Source organism: Cuculus canorus, chromosome 4 (assembly GCF_017976375.1).
Source record: "Cuculus canorus isolate bCucCan1 chromosome 4, bCucCan1.pri, whole genome shotgun sequence".
Lineage (NCBI taxonomy): Eukaryota > Metazoa > Chordata > Aves > Cuculiformes > Cuculidae > Cuculus > Cuculus canorus.
Genome location: NC_071404.1, coordinates 66,987,601 through 67,006,836, shown reverse-complemented (window position 1 = coordinate 67,006,836; position 19,236 = coordinate 66,987,601). Strand labels below are relative to the sequence as shown.

Here is a 19,236-nt window from a genome sequence, read left to right as displayed (position 1 = left end):
TCACAGAGGCAATAGTCCACCTCACAGAAGTTTCAGCCAGAAAGAATGAAGCCAACACTAAACAAATTTTTAAATATAGCCTAGTTCTGAAAGCTCATCTCCCATTTGTGACTGAGCCATTATTGAGATAAAGCCATATGCCAGTAACAGAGGATACTGGACTGAAGCAGGCAGTAAAACCCTGTTGCAGAAACAGAGAGCTATGCTGTGGGTTCCACCCCCCCACCCCCCGCCACCTTCCTTTGGGGGAATTAAACTAACTTAGCCGTGCCAGGATGAAAAGCCTTTGCAGAAAAATGATTTTGGAGGAAATGAAGACTTTTTCCAATCACATAATTTTCTTGAAGTGTCAGAGCCCTCCAATTCTTCAAACTTCCACCTTACAAACGGAAATTAAAAGTATGGTCCCAGTTGTCAAAACACACATTTACCATAAATAAATCCATTAGTCACTGCAAGGTTCTCTCTATCTGAATTATACCATCTTACGGGCAATTTTGGTGTGAGGCTACTGAACTGTAAAGACTAGCTGTACGTCTCTTCCCTGGTATTTAAAAACCTAATGCAACATCCTCTGCTACAAGGAATGATAACCTTAGAGCAATGTGACATATTTATTATTATAAAGCACTTGTGAAAGTGTGTTTTCTTAATAAAAACTGAACCATCAGTGGGCATCATCTATGCTGAATGAAACCAATCACTCAGTGACTGCACATAAATATAAACACATATATGAAATGTATGCATGGGTTTACTGTGAGGAATTAGAAATACAGTATTTAGGTGCTTTTACATCAGTTATGCCATCCAGGCTAGCCATATTCACAGACAAACACTGAGAATTCTTCCCCTTGAAGGACAGGCACAGGTCCCAGACACTAGAAGGAAAAGAAATGGTCCGGTTTGCACTTTATCCTTTATCCTCTTTCTTTCAGTCACACCTCGACAATCATTTTAATCTAATCTCACCTAAACTTGCAATAGAATCATAGAATCATTAAGGTTGGAAAAGACCTCTAAGATCATGTGGCTTTTAATCATACGATGGTTTAGGTTGGAAGGCACCTTAAAGATTGTCTAGTTCCAAGCCTCTTACCATGGGCAGGGACACCTCCCCCCCAACTAGGCTGCTCAAGGCTCCATCCAGCCTGGCCTTGAACACCTCCAGGGATGGGGCAGCCACAGCTTCCCTGGGCAACCTGTGCCAGTGCCTCACCACCTCCATGGTGAAGAGGTTCTTCCTTATGCCTAATCTAAATCTTTCCCCTGACAACTTAAAGCCATTCCCCTCATCCTATCACTCCATGCCGTTGTAAAAATTCCCTCCCACCTTTCCTGCAACCCTTTCAGGTACTGTAAGCTGCTCTAAGATCTCCCTAGAGCCTTCTCTTCTCCAGGCTGAACATCCCCAGCTCTCTCAGCCTGTCCTCCTACGGGAGGTGCTCCAGCCCTCAGATCATCTTTGTAGCCCTCCTCTGGGCCCACCGCAACAGTTCTATACCCTTCTTGTGCTGGGGATTCCAGAACTGGACACAGGACCCCAGGTTGGGTCTCACGAAAGCAGAGGGGGAGAATCACCTCCCTTGATCTGCTGACCGTGCTTATTTTCATGCACTGTTTTGCTATATTAATGTCTGTATTACACTTAATAGTTCACAATTGTGGATCCTCAGCTTACAGGGAGGGAATGGGGGTTTCCCAGCAGACACACAGTTAATTTTCAGAAATTTCCGATACACAAATTGCTCTTCTTAACTGCCATTCACAGAGTATTGCATAATCCCGCAAGTGTGCGGACTATATGTAAAAAATGACAGCTCCAGATTTCTAAATTCTAGAGTTCAGAAATAAAAAACATACAAAGGGAGTATTGGAAAACAGAGCCAGAAAGTGCTGACATCTGACAAAAAGAGTTATGAATAAAATAGTCTTTATAAATGACTCAAATATAAGCAAAGAACCTGTATTTTTTTGTGTGTGGGCAGTTTGCCAAAACTCATTTTATTACAAGAATTAGCATAGTTCTTTATGCAAGTATTGGGTTCTACCTGGCTATAGTAACCTCCCAAGATATCACCCAGATTTGTTCTAAATATCACCACAAAGCTTTCACTGCTGCCTCCACAGATATCTTTAACTTTCTTTTCTTACACATTCTGCATCTGCAGAATAAACTAAACAAAGTTAAATGACACCTTTAATACCTCATTATACAATCTCTTCACAACACAACAAAGAATAAGAGACTGTTTTATACTGATATTTACAGAATAACAAAAGGAACAGAAGCGATACAGAAAAACACAACTGTCAATAATAAGAGAGGAAAATAAGCACGCTGTTAGTTAATATTATCAAAATACATGAGGCTTTCCATTCACTTCTACAGTCCTGGGAGAAAGAAAAGGGTGTCTCTCAGTGTTTGGTGCATCTTACACCCTAGGTGTGAAACTCAGTGGGTTTTCCCCTGCTCTTGCAACAGTAAATGCCTGTATCATTCTTTACCTCAAGGCCAAACTCAAACTTCAGATTATCTAAACTGAGTGCAGATACCTCTTGGACAGGTAAAACATTGTGCTGAAAATACACAGTCAGCTACATATGTCCTTCTCACCCCCACTCGGTTGAAAGAGGACAACCCTGTGATATAAGGTCCCTTACTGAAGTTTCAGCATTATGAACGTTTACTAATTGAGGAATATTGCTATCTCAGTATTATGACTGAACTACCTGTCAATGACCTGAACGATAAAATCTGCAAAAGGCATACCTTTTTGATCATACAAATCCTATTACAAAGCACTCTGAAGAGGTTTTAACATTTTCTTACGGAAAAACTTCGTTCTTTTGCCTGAGACAGGGCTGCTCAGCCAAGAAGAAGATACGATTGTAACTATGGCTTATTGCATTATCACATCTGTAAATCTTTCTGAAAATCCTGGCTGTTTGGTGGTGTTGTTTGACCTCAGGGATAGAAGCTCATTCCCTCCTTTCCAAAAATATGAGACACTACCACCCAAGGGAAAGGAAATCTCTCATCACTGCTTACTAATACAAGGCCTGCGGTGCACTCCTCAGCATTTCTCTCCATATCCATCAGAAAACAGGAATACAGCCAGCCACTAAATCACTGTACCTAAAATACCTAGAATACTTTCCACTTGTTCCACTGGTTTGAGAAACAGGCATTGCCTTCCACCTGCCAAAGCAATCAAGTTTGTAAACTGGTTTATTTTAGCAGTAAATATATAAACAGAGCAGGAGAAAAGTATCAAAATGTAGCTTCTTTTAGCAAAACAAAGCTAATCCATCAGGAGGAAAACGAACTCATACTACTTAAGTGTAACCAGGTTCAGAAATGTGTAAATAGGACTTCAACATAAGGCACTTACAATACACACAATCCATTACTAATGTGTAAGACATCACTTGGGCAATGCTTTTCACGTGAAGTCTGCTGGGGACTTCCAAGGAATATCCAACAGGTAACCAAGAAAAGCTAGCCTGCTATCTGCAGGCTTACATTTGCTGGATGATTGTCATACAAATTCATTATCCACTGGAAAGTGTTTGGAATTCATCAAATCCGAACAAAACCAAAAACCAATCTCCATGAGGAAACCATACGTGGCATTTTACTTTTTTAAGTAGAAAGGGGCAAAACCAACCAACAACAACAACCAAAAAAAAGCCCCAAACAACAAAAACAAGAAAAAAACACCCCAGAAAACCCCCAAACAAATTAAACAGAGGGCAAAAGCATGATAAATACTCCATCCAAAGTGAACTCTTGCAAAAATTCTGTCAATGTGCATTATAAAATAAATAGCATATGGCTCTTGTCTAGTAAAAAAAATATATTTGATCTCACACTGATAGAAGTTTTATACAGCTATAGGCATTTAGATTCCTCCCTTCACAACAGGAAAGACATTTGATTCTCATCTTAAATATTGAATCTTAAAACATGTAAAAGCTGAATATTTCTAAAACCAAATGCATCTCTGAATATTATGAAATACTTGATATGAGTGTGTTTATGCTACATTCGTCTACAGACTCCTGTGTATACGACTTAACTTAGGCCAATAAGTGAAAGAGAATGGTTATCTTCCCGCATTTACAAACATCTAAGGCTGCAGATGAAGAGCTCAGAAAAGCTTCTCCGACCTTAAAAAAGAAAAAGGGTACATCCTAAAAAATGGGAAAAAAATTCGAAGTAAAGTACTTTGGTAAAATTTGCTATGTATTCTACTGTTACTTGAGATGAGTAGCATGTTCACTCCTGCCATTCCCCTTATGGGCAAGATTGCCAGTCTAAATCTGTTCTGACAAACGTTTTATGTGACCTCGTGACTTATGTTCACCACGCGTTCCCTATCCAGAATGGGTAAGTCACAGATTCAGGAAATAAGTGATTTTGAAACCGGAAACAATGTCTGTCTCCTCAAGTAGCCGCTAGTGAAACTTGACATAGGGAACACACTGCATTGGGAATACCAATATTGCAAATACTACCGTTTACCTGTTGTGTTACCAGGTTGCCTTCTAACAAGTCAGCTAATTCTGAAATACAACACCTGAGACAGGAAGAAAAATAAAAGAACACCCCCAAACAAACAAAAAATCCCCACTGAACCTCCCATCACTAACTTATTTAAAAATCAGTTAAATCACCCATGCCAATCAGCATTCAAAGTACAATTTCATGAAAAAAATCATTTAGAGAATTCTAATTTACATGATCCTTACTAATTCTCATATTACAAAGCAAAGTTGGCAGAAGTCGCTCCATCTACGCCTTTTCTACTGGACTACTAGAATAAAAATCATATTGCCCAGAGCTGGATTCAGATACAAAGAAAAACAAAACTACACACGTCTTTACCTTGGACACAGCAGTTCACTTGAGTTTTACCTCAAGTCCTGTATGTAAGTCAAGATATCACAGTCCACACATGGTAATACCTTTTACACAGGCCTTTCATAATTATTTTACCTAGCTTATTGTTCTACATTGAATTAAGATGAACATAAACACATCTGAGTAGCCTAGAAAGAAAATCCAATTACCACACTGTAAAGATCAAGCGAAATCATATTTTTCCTTGTTTAATCAGAGACATAAACAAAGTCGACCGATTTACAAGAGGGAATTAGGAAGCAAAAGGAATACGAACACAAGCACTTTTTTCCCCCCTTACAAAGAGGACAGTGGTCACTCACCTGATACAAATCCACACTGTTGCCAGCACGACGTCCTTTTTGTACCAGATTGGAGTGAAAAGTTATTCTCCTCAGCCTTCCTTACACTTTGGATCATCACCTCAACCTCACAAGTAACCACATCAGCATTCCCAAAGACACTTCCAGTAGTGCTGTCTGGCATTCCATAAACTACTGAAGTGTTTTGCTCTCAAACCAACTACAGCAACGCACCACAACTCCCAGACTTTCAACTGGGAGCCCAGCAGAGAACTAGCAGAGGACGAGGATATAGTCCCAGGGAACAGGCAGAGCTTATTGCGCAGCTTTGCTGACCTTCTGCCTCTGCTTTCCTCTATTCCTTCTTTCCCAGTACCACACTATGAAGTTCCATCTTCCACTAAAAAAACAAATACTGTTTTCTCCTAGACAAGTATTTTTCCTGCTAGCGTAGTGGCACAAACAAGCTCACCAGCACAGGTCTCGGACTGCAGCACACAGGGAGGAGGAGGAGGAGACCACCCACCCCATTTAACTGCAGCAAACTGTTAACTTGCTTCAGCTGCCTCATCTAACCCTAAGGCAGTAACACATGAGGAGGCCATAAAGAGGTTAACTAGCTAAGGTTTCCAGAGACTGTAGCGTTTTCAGTACCCACATAGTAAAGTTCTTTTATCATACGCAGTGTGCCACGAGAACGCAGATATTTCATTTCTATCAACTACTTAAAAGACGGGTAAACATAATGTGCCCTTACCACTGGCTTTAAGTAGCATGAAACTTCACAGTAAAAAGAGAGTAAGAGACAAGTTTGCCATTCCTGAAGAATCACTTTTTCAAGATACTTGGTATTTTCACAAAAAAAAAAAATCCAAACCCCACAAAACACCGTGTTTCCTGTATTCAAATATCCATAGCAACGATAAAGAAAGATAGTCCATGACAGCTTCCCAGAACCCCTCTCTGGCTGTAACTAGACTGCCGTACACTTTATCACAGTAATAGGCAAGGGACAGGTGAAGCTTTTAACACCACTAGTCAAAATCAATTTTGGTTTTGCTGTTCCACACGCACAAATCTTCATTATCCCTACCCACTGCTGGCATTTCCCACAACGAAAACATTACTGAGAAGGGCAGTAAACCCTAAGGTGAACATAAAAGTTTTTTTAGTTTATTTTGTTGTAAATGAAACGGAGGGGAGAAAATAAATGGATATTTTGTTGTTAATTTACATGATGTAGCACACATATTTAAAATGGGTCAGAAAAAAATAAGTCCCAGCCAACTCCTCAGGGAGGGGAAAATGTACAGCTTGATTCTCCCAAGTGATTTCAAAACAGCAGTAATCCGGCCTTTAAATAATCTTTCAGTCTACAAACTAGTTAGCACAAATTAGAAAAATAAGATAGCCCTGCAACCTCAGCATGGTATCTCCACTTCTAATGGAATGCAAAGACTGCAAACTCAGCCCAGAAATGCGCTCTAATAGAAGGACCTACAGATTATTTTGAACCATTACTTCATATCCAGCCACGGATTACATGCCAGAGCACTTCAGCCAATTTGGAGCTCGAACAATGTGGCTGCCGTTCAGTTACAGAATTCTACAGTCTTCTATACGAGTCCACTAAAGTCTTCAAAGCTACGTTACCTGCTTCAATGACAACTAAAAATATGTATACTGAGTAGAGATAGCGCTTGCCAAAAACATAATTATAAGTCAGTTATTTAACGTCAGCAGCAGTTTTCCCTAGGCTGCCTCTGTTGTGCACTGGAATGCAACCCAGGGAAATCAGAACAACAGCCACCGGCCTCAAAGACAACAATGAACAGCAGCAAAAATCACAGCCGAAATGCAACAGTCTTTTGAGCAGTCTAAAGTCAACTACTGCCAGCGAAGGCAGTAATATTTGGAAGTCATTTTCTCAAATATTAAAGAGCCTGTAACCACAGTATTCTGCATAAACAGAAGTGGTAGGAACTGCTACAATTTCTCTTTTGGCTAAGCGCCAATCTATCCTCCCTCCTTAACATAAAGGAATATCTTAAATGATTAAACAACTCAAATAGTTTCCAGAACTCTTCCAGTGTCTCATCTGCCATAACCAACTCCCTTCCTCCTTTAGATTAAACACAATGAAGAAGTGCCAAAACACCACAGTGGGTTAGATATGAGCTAAAGGAAAGAGAAGGAGGCTGAAAATACAGAAAATGGGTCCACATCAGCAGTTCGTAAACTTATCAGACTAGTACATCCCCTTTCACTATCAAAACTGATCACTGATCATAAACCCTTTCACTTTGCCTGGCAGGGCAGTTTGAAAAACACTGTATATGTGCACGTACTGTTCTATATGAAGACACATACATAGGCATATTGGCTTCTTGTTGTGATAACGCCCAGGGTCACGGCAAGGTTAAGGACTATCCTCTGCTCTTTACCTAGCTATACGATATCCAAGGACTTTCCGAACAGGTCTGCAATTTCCACAAGCAGCAGCATAAAGATGATGCAGAAAAGCTACACTTTTACCGCAGCACTTCACAGCTGTCTGTCTGAATTGAAAGACCAGAGGAAAATGAAGTTGAATTGTTGTATTAAACCTGAAATGCTCCTGTATGGCTCTAAAGCAAGGTAGGAAGGAGAATGAAGCGTGAAGATGGGAGGTGGGGAAGAGGCACAGCCTGACAGCCCCGCCTTCCATCATTTAAAATGCAACTCCACCAAGCTGCAGTTGTTGAGATCTCAGAACCCTATAGAGCCCTGCATGAAAGACATACAGAAAGTGGCCTTGATAAAAAACAAATACAGGAAAGAAAATCCTTGAGCTGTTGTTCTTTCTCTGTGTTAGCTTAATTACTCTGAAAGCCATAAATTCAAACCTCTTTTCTACTTCATGTATGCTGTGGCTGTGCAGAAATGACAGCAAGCAAACAGCAACAGATCATCTATGCCACCAACAGCACTGCAGCATCAGCCTTAGCACTTACACAAGCATACAGAAAACGCAAAGTTCCTACAGGCAGACACACGTCTCTCAGGTCAACTAAACATTAAAGCATTCTTATCTCCTTGCTGATTTTAACTGTATGCGGTGGTGAACAAAATCAATGCGAAAGAGGGAAGTCTCGAAAGAAGGCAGCTCAACCCCTTCCTGTAAGCACAAAATTTCAGCAGCCGCTACCTCATTAACTACTGCAAGTTTAAAAAGACATTTTCTCTTAACCCCCAAGAAACTGGATTTCAAGTACTCAAAAAGCAAACGGGAGCAGTCTGTGATGACTTTTGAGCCACAAACATTGTGAAACTGAAGTGTGTGAGGGGGAAGCAAAAGAGTAATCAAAGTTATATGATTTTGTGATTCACCGTCTTAGACAAACTAGGAAAATAAATACTTCAAACTGCTAAGACTCCCAAATTCCCACTGAATATACAAGTACATTGCTTGCCTGAAGAACCTATGAGATCCCAGGCTGGAAAACTGATTACATGTTCCTAACTTCACTATGAAATTGTACCTCACATTTCAATTCAGAAAACAATACACTTAAAGGATTCCAGTCAGCAGTTCCTGGCTGTCAGACCTGCCCTTAAACCTCTGCTAATCCAAGCACACCTTTCACATGAATTATACATATCGGAACAATACGCAACCAAATGTCATATACATGCAAGTGTTTCAGTAAAAAACGAACTCTGACTCCTTTGCTACTTACAGCCTTTCCTGGTTCAGTGTCTGCATTCAAGAACAGAATCATGTGCACTGACACCAGGTGTTACTTAGCTCAGGTAAAATGTATGCTACCAGGTGAGTGCGTTTTAACTAATAGGTTCCAGATGTTTATCCTGGGATAAGGGTGAAGTTTCACAAGAGGATTAAGGTGTTGTAAGACTAGGCTGCCTATGGGAGGGATAGTCAAACAAATAATGGATCTGATTCAGCTCAAAACTAACCCAGAAGGAAAGGAAGAAATGTGTTTGCCCTCCCTACCTGCTCAGTGAAACAGCTGAGGTACAGACGCAAGGGCTAGCATCAGGAAAGGGAGGCAGCGAGAAAATATGGCCACGGACAACAGCATGAAAGATGAGATTTTCTCAGTGGCGGTAGCTCAGGTTTACGCCAGCTTAAGCCAGTCGTGAAGCCTTAAGCTTTAGGTCAAGTTACTGTAAATTTAGGCTAATGTAAGTGCAACTAAATGTCCTAACACAATCACATGTCAGTATTTCTGGCTCTGTGTGAGCAGAATGAGTTTGGATGTGTTCCAGCCAAAGTTGTTCTTCCTGAACTTGACAATGCTTAGAACTTTGCTACAGGACTCTCAACACGTGCCATCTGGTCGATCTGAAGCTTAGATTTCACTATGACTGGCTACTGTATGTCAAAATACAACTTGCCCTGCTCCAGCTATGGCTCACAATAACCCAACCCATGATCTCTTAAAGGGACACCTCCTATCAGAGCATATAAAGGTCATTAGGGGCTAGAACTGCTTGAAGTGAAGAGCCTCTCCATTCCTTTCAGTTTGCTAAACTGAAACCTATCGTGCTGACTAGCTGCAAAAGGAGGTCAGCACAAAAACGCTTTGTCCTAAAGGACAGTAATCGCACAGAAGCATCAAGCGTGAGCTGGTATGAAAAGAAGAAGAAAAATGGGAGAGGCTGTGGAATAAGAAACACACACAGATCCACCCATACAGGAAGAGCAAAATAAAAAGGGTTATGCGATGTCTCCTCCTATGATGCAAATGAAAGAGATGGAGCATTGCTGGCCTGGGATTTAATTCTGGTATCATTTCAGTTTTACACTTACTACTGACTTTACCCAGTGCGAGCAAGATCAGACATAGCTTATTAACTGAAGAGATGCTTAATCCTACTGAGTCATCAGGCATGAGTAAGGGCTACGGTATTTGACCTCTAGTGGAAAATAAAAAGAAACATCTGAAAAATCATCTTTCTTTTTCATCTTTGCAATGCTAGAGAAACAGACGTTTCCTATAATGTAACTGATGAACTCCTAAGCAACCGTAAAGAAAGCTAAACAGCAATATTACATGAGAAAGAACACAAGAAATGTGCACAGGTTTATGAATATGAACACATGCACAAGTACGTACTAAATACAGCAGGCGTAAAGCTTAAAAAAAACTACTCACGAGACTGACAGCATTCTTTGGCACTCAATTTCATTAATGACATTACCCATGAATCACTACGGCAAATTAAGAAGTTACACTTTTCACTCCGGATACCTTTTCCAACAAAAAGGAGAAACTGGGGGCGAGGGGAAACTGCTTTTCTGCGGTGGGATATCTGCCAACAAGGAAGAGATATAACCAGATTTCTGTACTTCTGAACATGTCGTTCTGTCCCTACACATACCAAGCTGAAGGGGTTGGCCTGCCTATCTCCCTTCCTTCAGGTAGAAGGGCAACGTGACCACTATCTTCCATGAAGCAGTGTGTTAGTCCAGAACGGGTAAAAGGCAGTATTGGAAAATACTATATTTGCCAGCCGTGTTTTCTCTAACTTTAAACTAATTCTGAATTGGCATAGTATGCTTTGGCAGGGGAATAGAAAAGATGATCTAATAGGTCATTTGACTTCTGCCACCAATTTCTGTGATCTAAATAACATTTTATGTTTATGGTGTTTAAAACGTGATTTCTTAAGGACTAGTTTTAGTGTTAGAAATGGTCGGTATGACAGTAGCTATCAAACCCGTAATGACTCTAAATAAGAAAAGTCTCAAACAGCTTTTAAAATAGGAAAAAGTAGCTCCAGCCCTTTTATACTTCATAGTAGAGCTCACTTACAAATCAATTTGCATTAGAAGGCCAATATGGTAATTACCGATGTAGTGTTTCACTGGACAAAAAAATGACAAAAATGCACAATTGAGAACAGTAGTGTCAGGGATAAGACACAGAGGTGATATAACTTGCAATATTCATTATATACTTCGCTATTTATTTTATATTTGTCTATTTATTATATATTAAATATACATTATTTATTACACAAAATGTATATGTGTATATAAATTTATAATATATTAAATATACATTATTTATCATATGTAAAATGTATATGTGCATATATATTTATTATAGATTAAATATACATTGTTTATTATACATAAGATGTATACGTGTATATACACACGCGGTATCTCTGAACCACACGCAACAGCATGGATGCAAAGCCAGAGATCTCACGCATTTGAAGGAGGAAACAGGAAGGCAGATTAGCTCACAAAGAATCAAAGAACTGAAATAATGTGTTGATATTTCCTGGAACCAGTCCGAAGATGAGCAGCAGAGTTTTGGATGCGCTGCAAACTTTCCCAATACCTCCTTTGAAAACCAAGCTCGTACAGCATTCTAATAATCCAACTCAAAGGCATGGAAAACAACTTTGAACTGGGGCGGAAGGGAGTCCTCACAGACATTTATAAACTACTTTAATTTTGGTGCATGTCCCAATCAATGCCCGTATAGGAGCAAACTGGCGTTGAAACCCATTGTTCTCCTCAAGCAGAAGAGGTTGAAACAGTTAAAAATCCAGATATTTCCAAATTCAGCAAGTGAAAACTTGGTCTATAACAAGACACAAAGTCAGGGTAAATCAGCAATTCATGAAATACAGCCAAGCCTATGCTCCTACATCCCCTTCCGAAAAAAAGCTCCCATTGATAACTGCTTGTGAGTTGACACAGAGTCCTAAACAGTGGAAACTGCATAAACCCTTTCATGAACTCAGGGAGTGAGGGTGTAAACTGTGGGGGTGGCAACAAGGAGCATTGTATAGACTGGAGCATTTGTACTCTGTCGAATCAAGAAAACCAGAACGCACATCTTTAAATTATAGCCCTCTTCTAAAGATGGTTTTTACCCAGCTTGCTGACGGGCACCTCAGCACACGTGTCAGCACGAGCTTCTGGGAGGGTCTTTTGGGTGGCTGCTGTCCTGGCCCAGCACACATCTCCCCTCCCTTCTCAGTGGAGGGACGGACACACACACATAAAACTTTCCTTTGATTTGCCTTGATAAAAAAGAATCAGAAATAGTATCTCTTGCTACACTTGTTGTATTTGCTGCCGTTTAGTCCAAACTGATTACTTCATTTCCAGATTGTGAGGTTTAATAATCTGAGGGAAGAATTCAATAATGATTTTGTATAAAGAGTAAAGCAGTAGCAAATCCATATAATTGTTTCTCTGTAAACCTCTCAGCTGGAGTTTACCAGAGAAAAGGAGAAAACACCCAAGATGTAGTTTATTGTTTTCTCATGCCAGAAGAAAATGTTAAATAACACTGAATTGTTCAGTAAATAAAAATCACGATGCACATAAACAGTGAAGCCTTCCAAACTGTTATGATTGCTAGAAATGAAATTCCTTTTTTTTTGTACTATAAAAAGCATAAACATCTCAAAGAAAAAAAAACTTTTAAACTGCTTTAAAAGGACCCAGTTATCAGGTTTTAAGATTTACTTTCATGTACCCATCAATGTTCCCTAACGTTCTTACACATTAGACAAATATCATAATTAACACTCTGCAAGCGAAACAAAGCAGATAATGTTTCTAAATTTTTCAGCAACATCTGCGTACACATTCTTAAAAAAAACCCGAGTTGATGGAAATAGGTCTTTTTGTATAAAGTAATAAAATTTCTCTTTTTAAGATGAAAAGCGTTGCACGCATGGAGTGCATTTAAACAGCATGAAGATTGTAGCACACACAAAAAAATCAGTTATGATGAGTTTCATAGCAAACTACCCGTTAATTAGGCTACTCTTGGCTCTTCAAGTGTCCCAACATGAAACAAATTGTTAACAGTGAGAGCTGTAACTGCATTTCCTCCTTTTGTTACTGTGTTTCCACAACTTTCACATTATAGCAAGGCTTTGTCCTAGTCCTTCAAGGGAAGGCCAACAAACCAGCTATTTCACTACAAATCCTGGTCTTTAATGCATGGGATTTGGGAGGAAAGAGGAGAGCCCACCACCAGCAAGGGCCCAGAAGCAGAGGAGCTGGATGTGCACGCAGCGAGCGCACCAATCTCCTTCCCTGGAACGAAGACATTCCGAGGTCTCCTGAGCCTCCAGCCCCTTTCCTGTATCTCGTGGAAATGACATGGGATGTGAAAAGGGATTTGAGGACAGTCTGGCTGACGAAAGACCGTCCCTGCTCATGGAGTTTGCTTAGTGACTCAGTCCCTGCCCTAGGACAGATGCGAGCCAGGCCGGGGAGCACCGCGCTCAGCGCCCCTTTAACAGCCTCAGGCCTGAGGAAAGGCGCCAGAAGGGAAGGGAAACACGGCTGTGCCTTGCTGGTAACATCAGGAAAGCAGCAAGATGTCAGTGAGGTTTTTCTGCTTCCTGTTTGTGAAGAGCGCACACCCCCACACCCCTGTGCTTTGTGTGGCTCCAGCCCGCGCTCCCGCCCTCCTTTCCTCTCTCCACAGCCTCCGGGCTGCCCTCTGTGCAGGGACACCAGAGGTGGAGGGGAGCAGCGAGGGAGAGCAGGGGAGATGATGGAGGGGAGCAGGGGAGATGTGCAGGGAGACAGAGCAGAGATGTGTAGGGAGATATGCAAGGGAGATGGAGCAGGGAGACAGAGCAGGAGAGATGTGCAAGGAGAAGGAGCAGCGGAGATGGGGAGGAGCAGGGGAGATGCGTAGGGAAAGAGAACAGAGGAGATGGAGCAAGGGAGATGGAGAGGAGCAGAGATGTGCAGGGAGAAGGAACAGGGGAGATGGAGAGGAGCAGGGGAGATGGAGAGGAGCAGGGGAGACATGCAGGGAAAGAGAGCAGAGGAGATGGAGCAAGGGAGATGGAGAGGAGTAGGGGAGATGTGCAGGGAAAGAGAACAGAGGAGATGGAGCAAGGGAGATGTGCAGGGTGATATGCAGGGGAGATGGAGCAGGGAGACAGAGCAGGGGAGATGGGGAGGAGCGGGGAGATGTGCAGGGAAAGAGAGCAAAGGAGATGGAGCAAGGGAGATGGAGAGGCGCAGAGATGTGCAGGGGGATATGCATGGGAGATGGAGCAGGGAGACAGAGCAGGAGAGATGTGCAGGGAGATGGAGCAGGGAGACAGAGCAGGAGAGATGTGCAGGGAGAGGGAGCAGGGGGATGGGGAGAGGTCAGAGAGATGTGCAGGGAGCAGGGGAGATGTGCAGGAGAGGGAGAGGAGGAAGGAGATGTGCAGGGAGAGGGAGCAGGAAGAGGGAGTAGGGGAGAGGAGGAGGAGCAGGAGAGATGGAGAGGAGCAGGGAGACGCACAAGGGAGATGGAGAGGAGCAGAGAGATGTGCAGGGAAAATGTGCAGGAAAGATGGGGCGTGCAGGGGAGACGGAGAGGAGCAGGGAGAGAAGAGGCGAGCAGGCAGGCGGGCGGTTCGCTCCGCTCCCCAGCGGCGCTTTGTTGGCCGCTGCCGGAGCGCCCCTCACCGCGGTGTCGGAGAGGGGCCGCGGGGCGGCGAGGGGCAGGGTGCTGCCCGTGGGACGGCCGAGCGCAGGGGAGGAGCACGGCATCAAACAACTTTCCTCCCTCCCTCCCCATCGCACGCCGGGGAGGTGGGAAGAGAAGGGGAAAAGCCGCCTCCCCGCCGCTTTGTCACGGGGACACCCCCCCCGCCCCCCGATCGCGCAGCGAGAAGGAGGGACGTGCGAGGCTTGTAAAACCACACGCTGCCCTCGCACCTCCCACCCCTCCTTCTTTCCCTCCCTCCATCCCTCCTCGCCGCCCATTGTGCGCCCAGCAGGCGGCGAAGCCCCCGCGGGGAGCCGGGCTTTCCCGGCACGGACACACGGATACACCGGGACACAGGGACACACGGGTTTCCCCGCACCCTCTTGGCCGAAGGGAGCAGACGGAGCCACCGGCGGTCGCGACCTGCTATAAATAAGGCTCAGGCGGAGCGCGGCTCCCTGCCCCCCCCCCGCACCTCCGCTTATTATTCATCATCGGTGCAGCCTGGGAGTGGGAAACTCCGCTTCCTACTCGCTCCTACCGGCTCAGCCCCCGCCCCCTTCTCCCCCCCACTCCTCGCTAAGCTCCTTAAAACCCAAGGAAACTTTAGGAAGCGATTCCGCCGCTCGCGTGGGGAGCTGGGCTCCTCGCACACGCCGGAGAGAAACATGCTCAACTTTTTTACCCTCCCAGCCCGCGGAGCTAAACTTCCACCTCCCTCCGCGTTGGGATTTAAAAGGGCAGCCAGCAGAGCCGCCCAAAGCACGCACGCAATGGCAACAACAACAAAAAAAAATCAACAAAAACACCCTTCCTTCTGGCTTTCGGCAGCCCACGGCGCACGCCCGGCATCGCTCCCTTCCCTCTGCCCCCGGGGCAGCTCTTCTCTTCGGAAAGGGACGGGCAGGGAGGAGGAAAGGAGGGATGGAAGGGGGGAAGCAGAGAGAGGAGAGAGGGAAAGAGAGGAGAAGAAGGGAGGGAAGGAGAGGAGAGGGAGGGAGGAAAGAAGGGGGAAGGAGAGGAGAGAGAGGGAGGAAAGAAGGAGGAAGGAGAGGAGAGAGGGAGGGAGGAAAGAAGGGGGAAGGAGAGGAGGGAGGGAGAGGAGAGAGAGGGAGGAAAGAAGGAGGAAGGAGAGGAGAGAGGGAGGGAGGAAAGAAGGGGGAAGGAGAGGAGGAGGGAGAGGAGAGAGGGAGGAAAGAAGGGAAGGAAGGAGGAGAGGGAGAGGAGGGAGGGGAGGAGAGGGGGAAGAGGAGAGAGGGGAGGGAAGGAGAGAAGAGAGGGGAGGAGAGAGGGAGGGAAGAAAGAAGAGAAGGGAGGAGAGAGGAGGGGAGGGAAGGAGAGGAGAGAGAGGGAAGGAGGAAAGAAGAGAGGGAAGGAGAGAGGTAGGGAGAGGAGAGAGGGAAGGAGAGGAGAGAGGGAAGGAGAGGAGAGAGGGAAGGAGAGGAGAGAGGGAGGGAAGAGGGGAGGGAAGAAGAGAGAGGGGAGGGAAGGAAAGTTTGTCCGCTCTCCTCGCCCCTCAGAAGTTGGGAAGCCGCCTGGTATCCCCCAGCCTGCCCGCGGCTCTGCCACCTCCAAAGTCTCTTCAAGCCTCCAAAGTCTGCCACCTCCAAGCCCCGTCCCCTCTCTGCAAAACAACAGGGGCGACCTCCAGCTCATCCCGGCGAGAGACTGGGAGCGGACAGCATCAAATCCCCCCCCCCGCCCCGGGTCCCCGCATCCCCTTACCATGATCAGCGTGTGGTTCCTCTGCTCCGCCGCGGCAGGCTCGGCATCCTGCTGCTGTTTGCCCTGCTGCTGCTGCTTGGTGCCTCCCGCCGTGCCCGTTTTCTTGGCCCTCTGCTCCAGGGTCCTCTGGTAGAGGCTCACGGTGTCCCTGCGCTCCAGCTCCAGCTGCTCCGCCTGGGCTTGCTGGTACCTGCTCTCGCAGTTGACATGGTGCCGCCGGCAGCCTTCGATGCGCTGCCGGAGCCGCTCCACCACCGTGCTGTGCTTGGGAATGCCGCCGCTGCTGGCGTTATTGTTACCGGGAGCCGAGGCAGGAGGACCGTGGGGAGTGCTGTTAACCCCGAGACCGGCCCCGCCGAGGCTGCTGCTCAGGTTATTGTTGATGCAGATGCTGCTGCTGCTGCCATTCGCGGCGGCAGCGGGGGCTGCGAAATCCCCCATCCTCTCCCCCGCGCACACTATTTTGGAAGAACTTTTGGGATTCTCAGCCTTCACACACACTCACAGTCTCCTCCGGGGTCCTGATGGGATACTTTTTTAGAGAACCGGGGGAAAAGGGGAGGGGGGGGAGGGGGCACCACCATGTATCAGGGAAACAGCGATCCCAAGCAAATGTTTCTCTTTCCCCCCAGCCAATCCCTCTCGAGAAGCTCCAAAACATTAAAAAGAGAGGGGAGGTGGTGTGGGGGGGGGGCGGGAAATCAAGAGAGAAGGTGCTAAAAGGTTATCACCACAACCAACAAACACACACACATTAAAAAAAAAAAAAAAAAAAAAGAAGCACAACAAAACTAAGCAGCAGCAGCAGCGGATTCGGGGTAGCAAACTCCAAGAGGTGATCAGGGCAGCTCCTTTCCTCCTTTTTCTTTTTTATAATCCATTATTTCCAAGCAGATCCCATGGGGTTTCCGGCGATTTTGCCCAAAGCCTTCTCTCCCCATGGATAAAGGGCAGCACACGCTCCCCTGGGCTCGCACCCCTGCACACACCCCCACACATCCAAGCACACGCGGGGCACACCGGGCACACTCACTCGCGCTCCCCGGCATCAAGAGACAGGCAGAGCCGCTTGCTTATTGTATTTTTCCTTCTAGGAAAAACAAAAAAAAAAAAAAAAAAAGAAAAAAAAAGAAAAAAAAGAAAAAAAAAGTTTGGGGGTTGTTTATGCCGCGCCGTGTTCGCAAAGTACTTTTTGGCTGCTGGGTTGCATTTCAACAGGAACCTAAATAGCAAAATCCTCGGGTTGGGGGAAGTAAACACATGGACAATCCGGAAAAAAAAATTTAAAAAAAAAAAAAAAGGAAGAAAAAAGAAAAAAAAAAAAGTAGATGTGTGAAGTCTTTGCCGAGCTGATAGAGCCTAAGGGTTTGCTCTGCTCTGGTTGCTGCTGCTCCTCCTGCCACCATCACAATGATCAAATGCTCTCCTCCTCCACCTCCTCCTCCTCCATGCCAGCGGAGTGATATCAGGACAGGAGCGCTCAGTAAACACCGCGGCGGCTCCGGCTCCTCCAGGCAGACCCGGGGACACGGTGCAAAACCCGGCACGGACGGCGCCCGGCAGGAGCGGGCACCGCCGCGGGGGCACCGGGCACGGAGCTCCGCACCGGAGCCCCACAGCCCACAGCGGAGCCTTGCACGCCGCCCCGGAGCCCTGAAACACGCACCGGAGACCCACACCAGAGCCCTACGCCCCGCTCAGGAGCCCTGTACTCCACGCTGGGGCCCCACATCCCACACTGGAGCCTTGCACCCCACACCAGAGCCCTACACCCCACACTGGAGCCCTGCACCCCGCACTGGAGCCCTGCACCCCACACCGGAGCCCCACACCCCACATTGGACCCCTATACCCCACACTGGAGCCCTACACCCCACACAGGAGCCCCACATCCCACACAGGAGCCTTGCACCCTGCACTGGAGCCCTGAAACACACACTGGAGCCCATCACCCCATACCAGAGCTCTGCACCCCACATAAGAGCCCTGCACTCCACACCAGAGCCCCACACCTCACATCATAGCCCTGCAGCAGAGCCCTGCACCCCACACTGGAGCCCTGAAACACACACTGCAGCCCCACATCCCACACTGTAACCCTGCACCCCACACCAGAGCCCTGCACCACAGCCCCACACCCTACACTGGAGCCCTGAACCACACACTAGAGCCCTACACCCTGTACCAGAGCCTTGCACCCAGCACTGGAGCTCTGCACCCCACACTGGAGCCCCACATCAGAGCCCTGAAACACACACCAGAGCTCCATATGGAAGCCCAACACCCCTCACAGGAGCCCTGAACCACACACTGGAGCCCCACATCCCGCACTGGAGCTCTGCACCCCACACTGGAGCCCCACATCAGAGCCCTGAAACACACACCAGAGCTCCATATGGAAGCCCAACACCCCTCACAGGAGCCCTGAACCACACACTGGAGCCCCACATCCCACACAGGAGTCTTGCACCCTGCACTGGAGCCCTGAACCACACATCAGAGCCCCACACCCTCTACTTGAGCCCCGCACTAGAGCCCTGAACGTCACACTGTAGCCCATCACCCCATACCAGAGCCCCATATGGGAGCCCCACACCAAAGCCCCTATATTTGAGCCGTGAACCTCACACTGTAGCCTATCATCCCACGCTGGAGCCCTGCACCTCACACCAGAGCCATGGACCAGAGCCCCCCACCCCAGACAGGAGCCCTACACCCCACATAGAAGCCCTGAATCCCACACTGGAGCCCCACACCCCACACCGGAGCCCTGAACCCCACACCAGACCCTTGCACCCTGCACTGGAGCTCAGCACCCGCA

At 46.2% G+C, this 19,236-nt stretch overlaps 1 protein-coding gene across 2 annotated transcripts in view; it reads right to left on the bottom strand.

The window, feature by feature from the left end:
- MAML3 (mastermind like transcriptional coactivator 3) overlaps positions 1-17,455 on the bottom strand; it is a 254,717-nt gene extending 237,262 nt beyond the window's left edge. For both annotated transcript variants that reach the window (XM_054064791.1, XM_054064792.1), the window contains exon 1: positions 16,416-17,455. In XM_054064791.1, the coding sequence (XP_053920766.1) occupies positions 16,416-16,856 (441 nt within the window). In that variant the 5' untranslated portion in view covers positions 16,857-17,455. The remainder of the gene's footprint in view (positions 1-16,415) is intronic.
- Between the last annotated feature and the right edge of the window lie 1,781 nt (positions 17,456-19,236).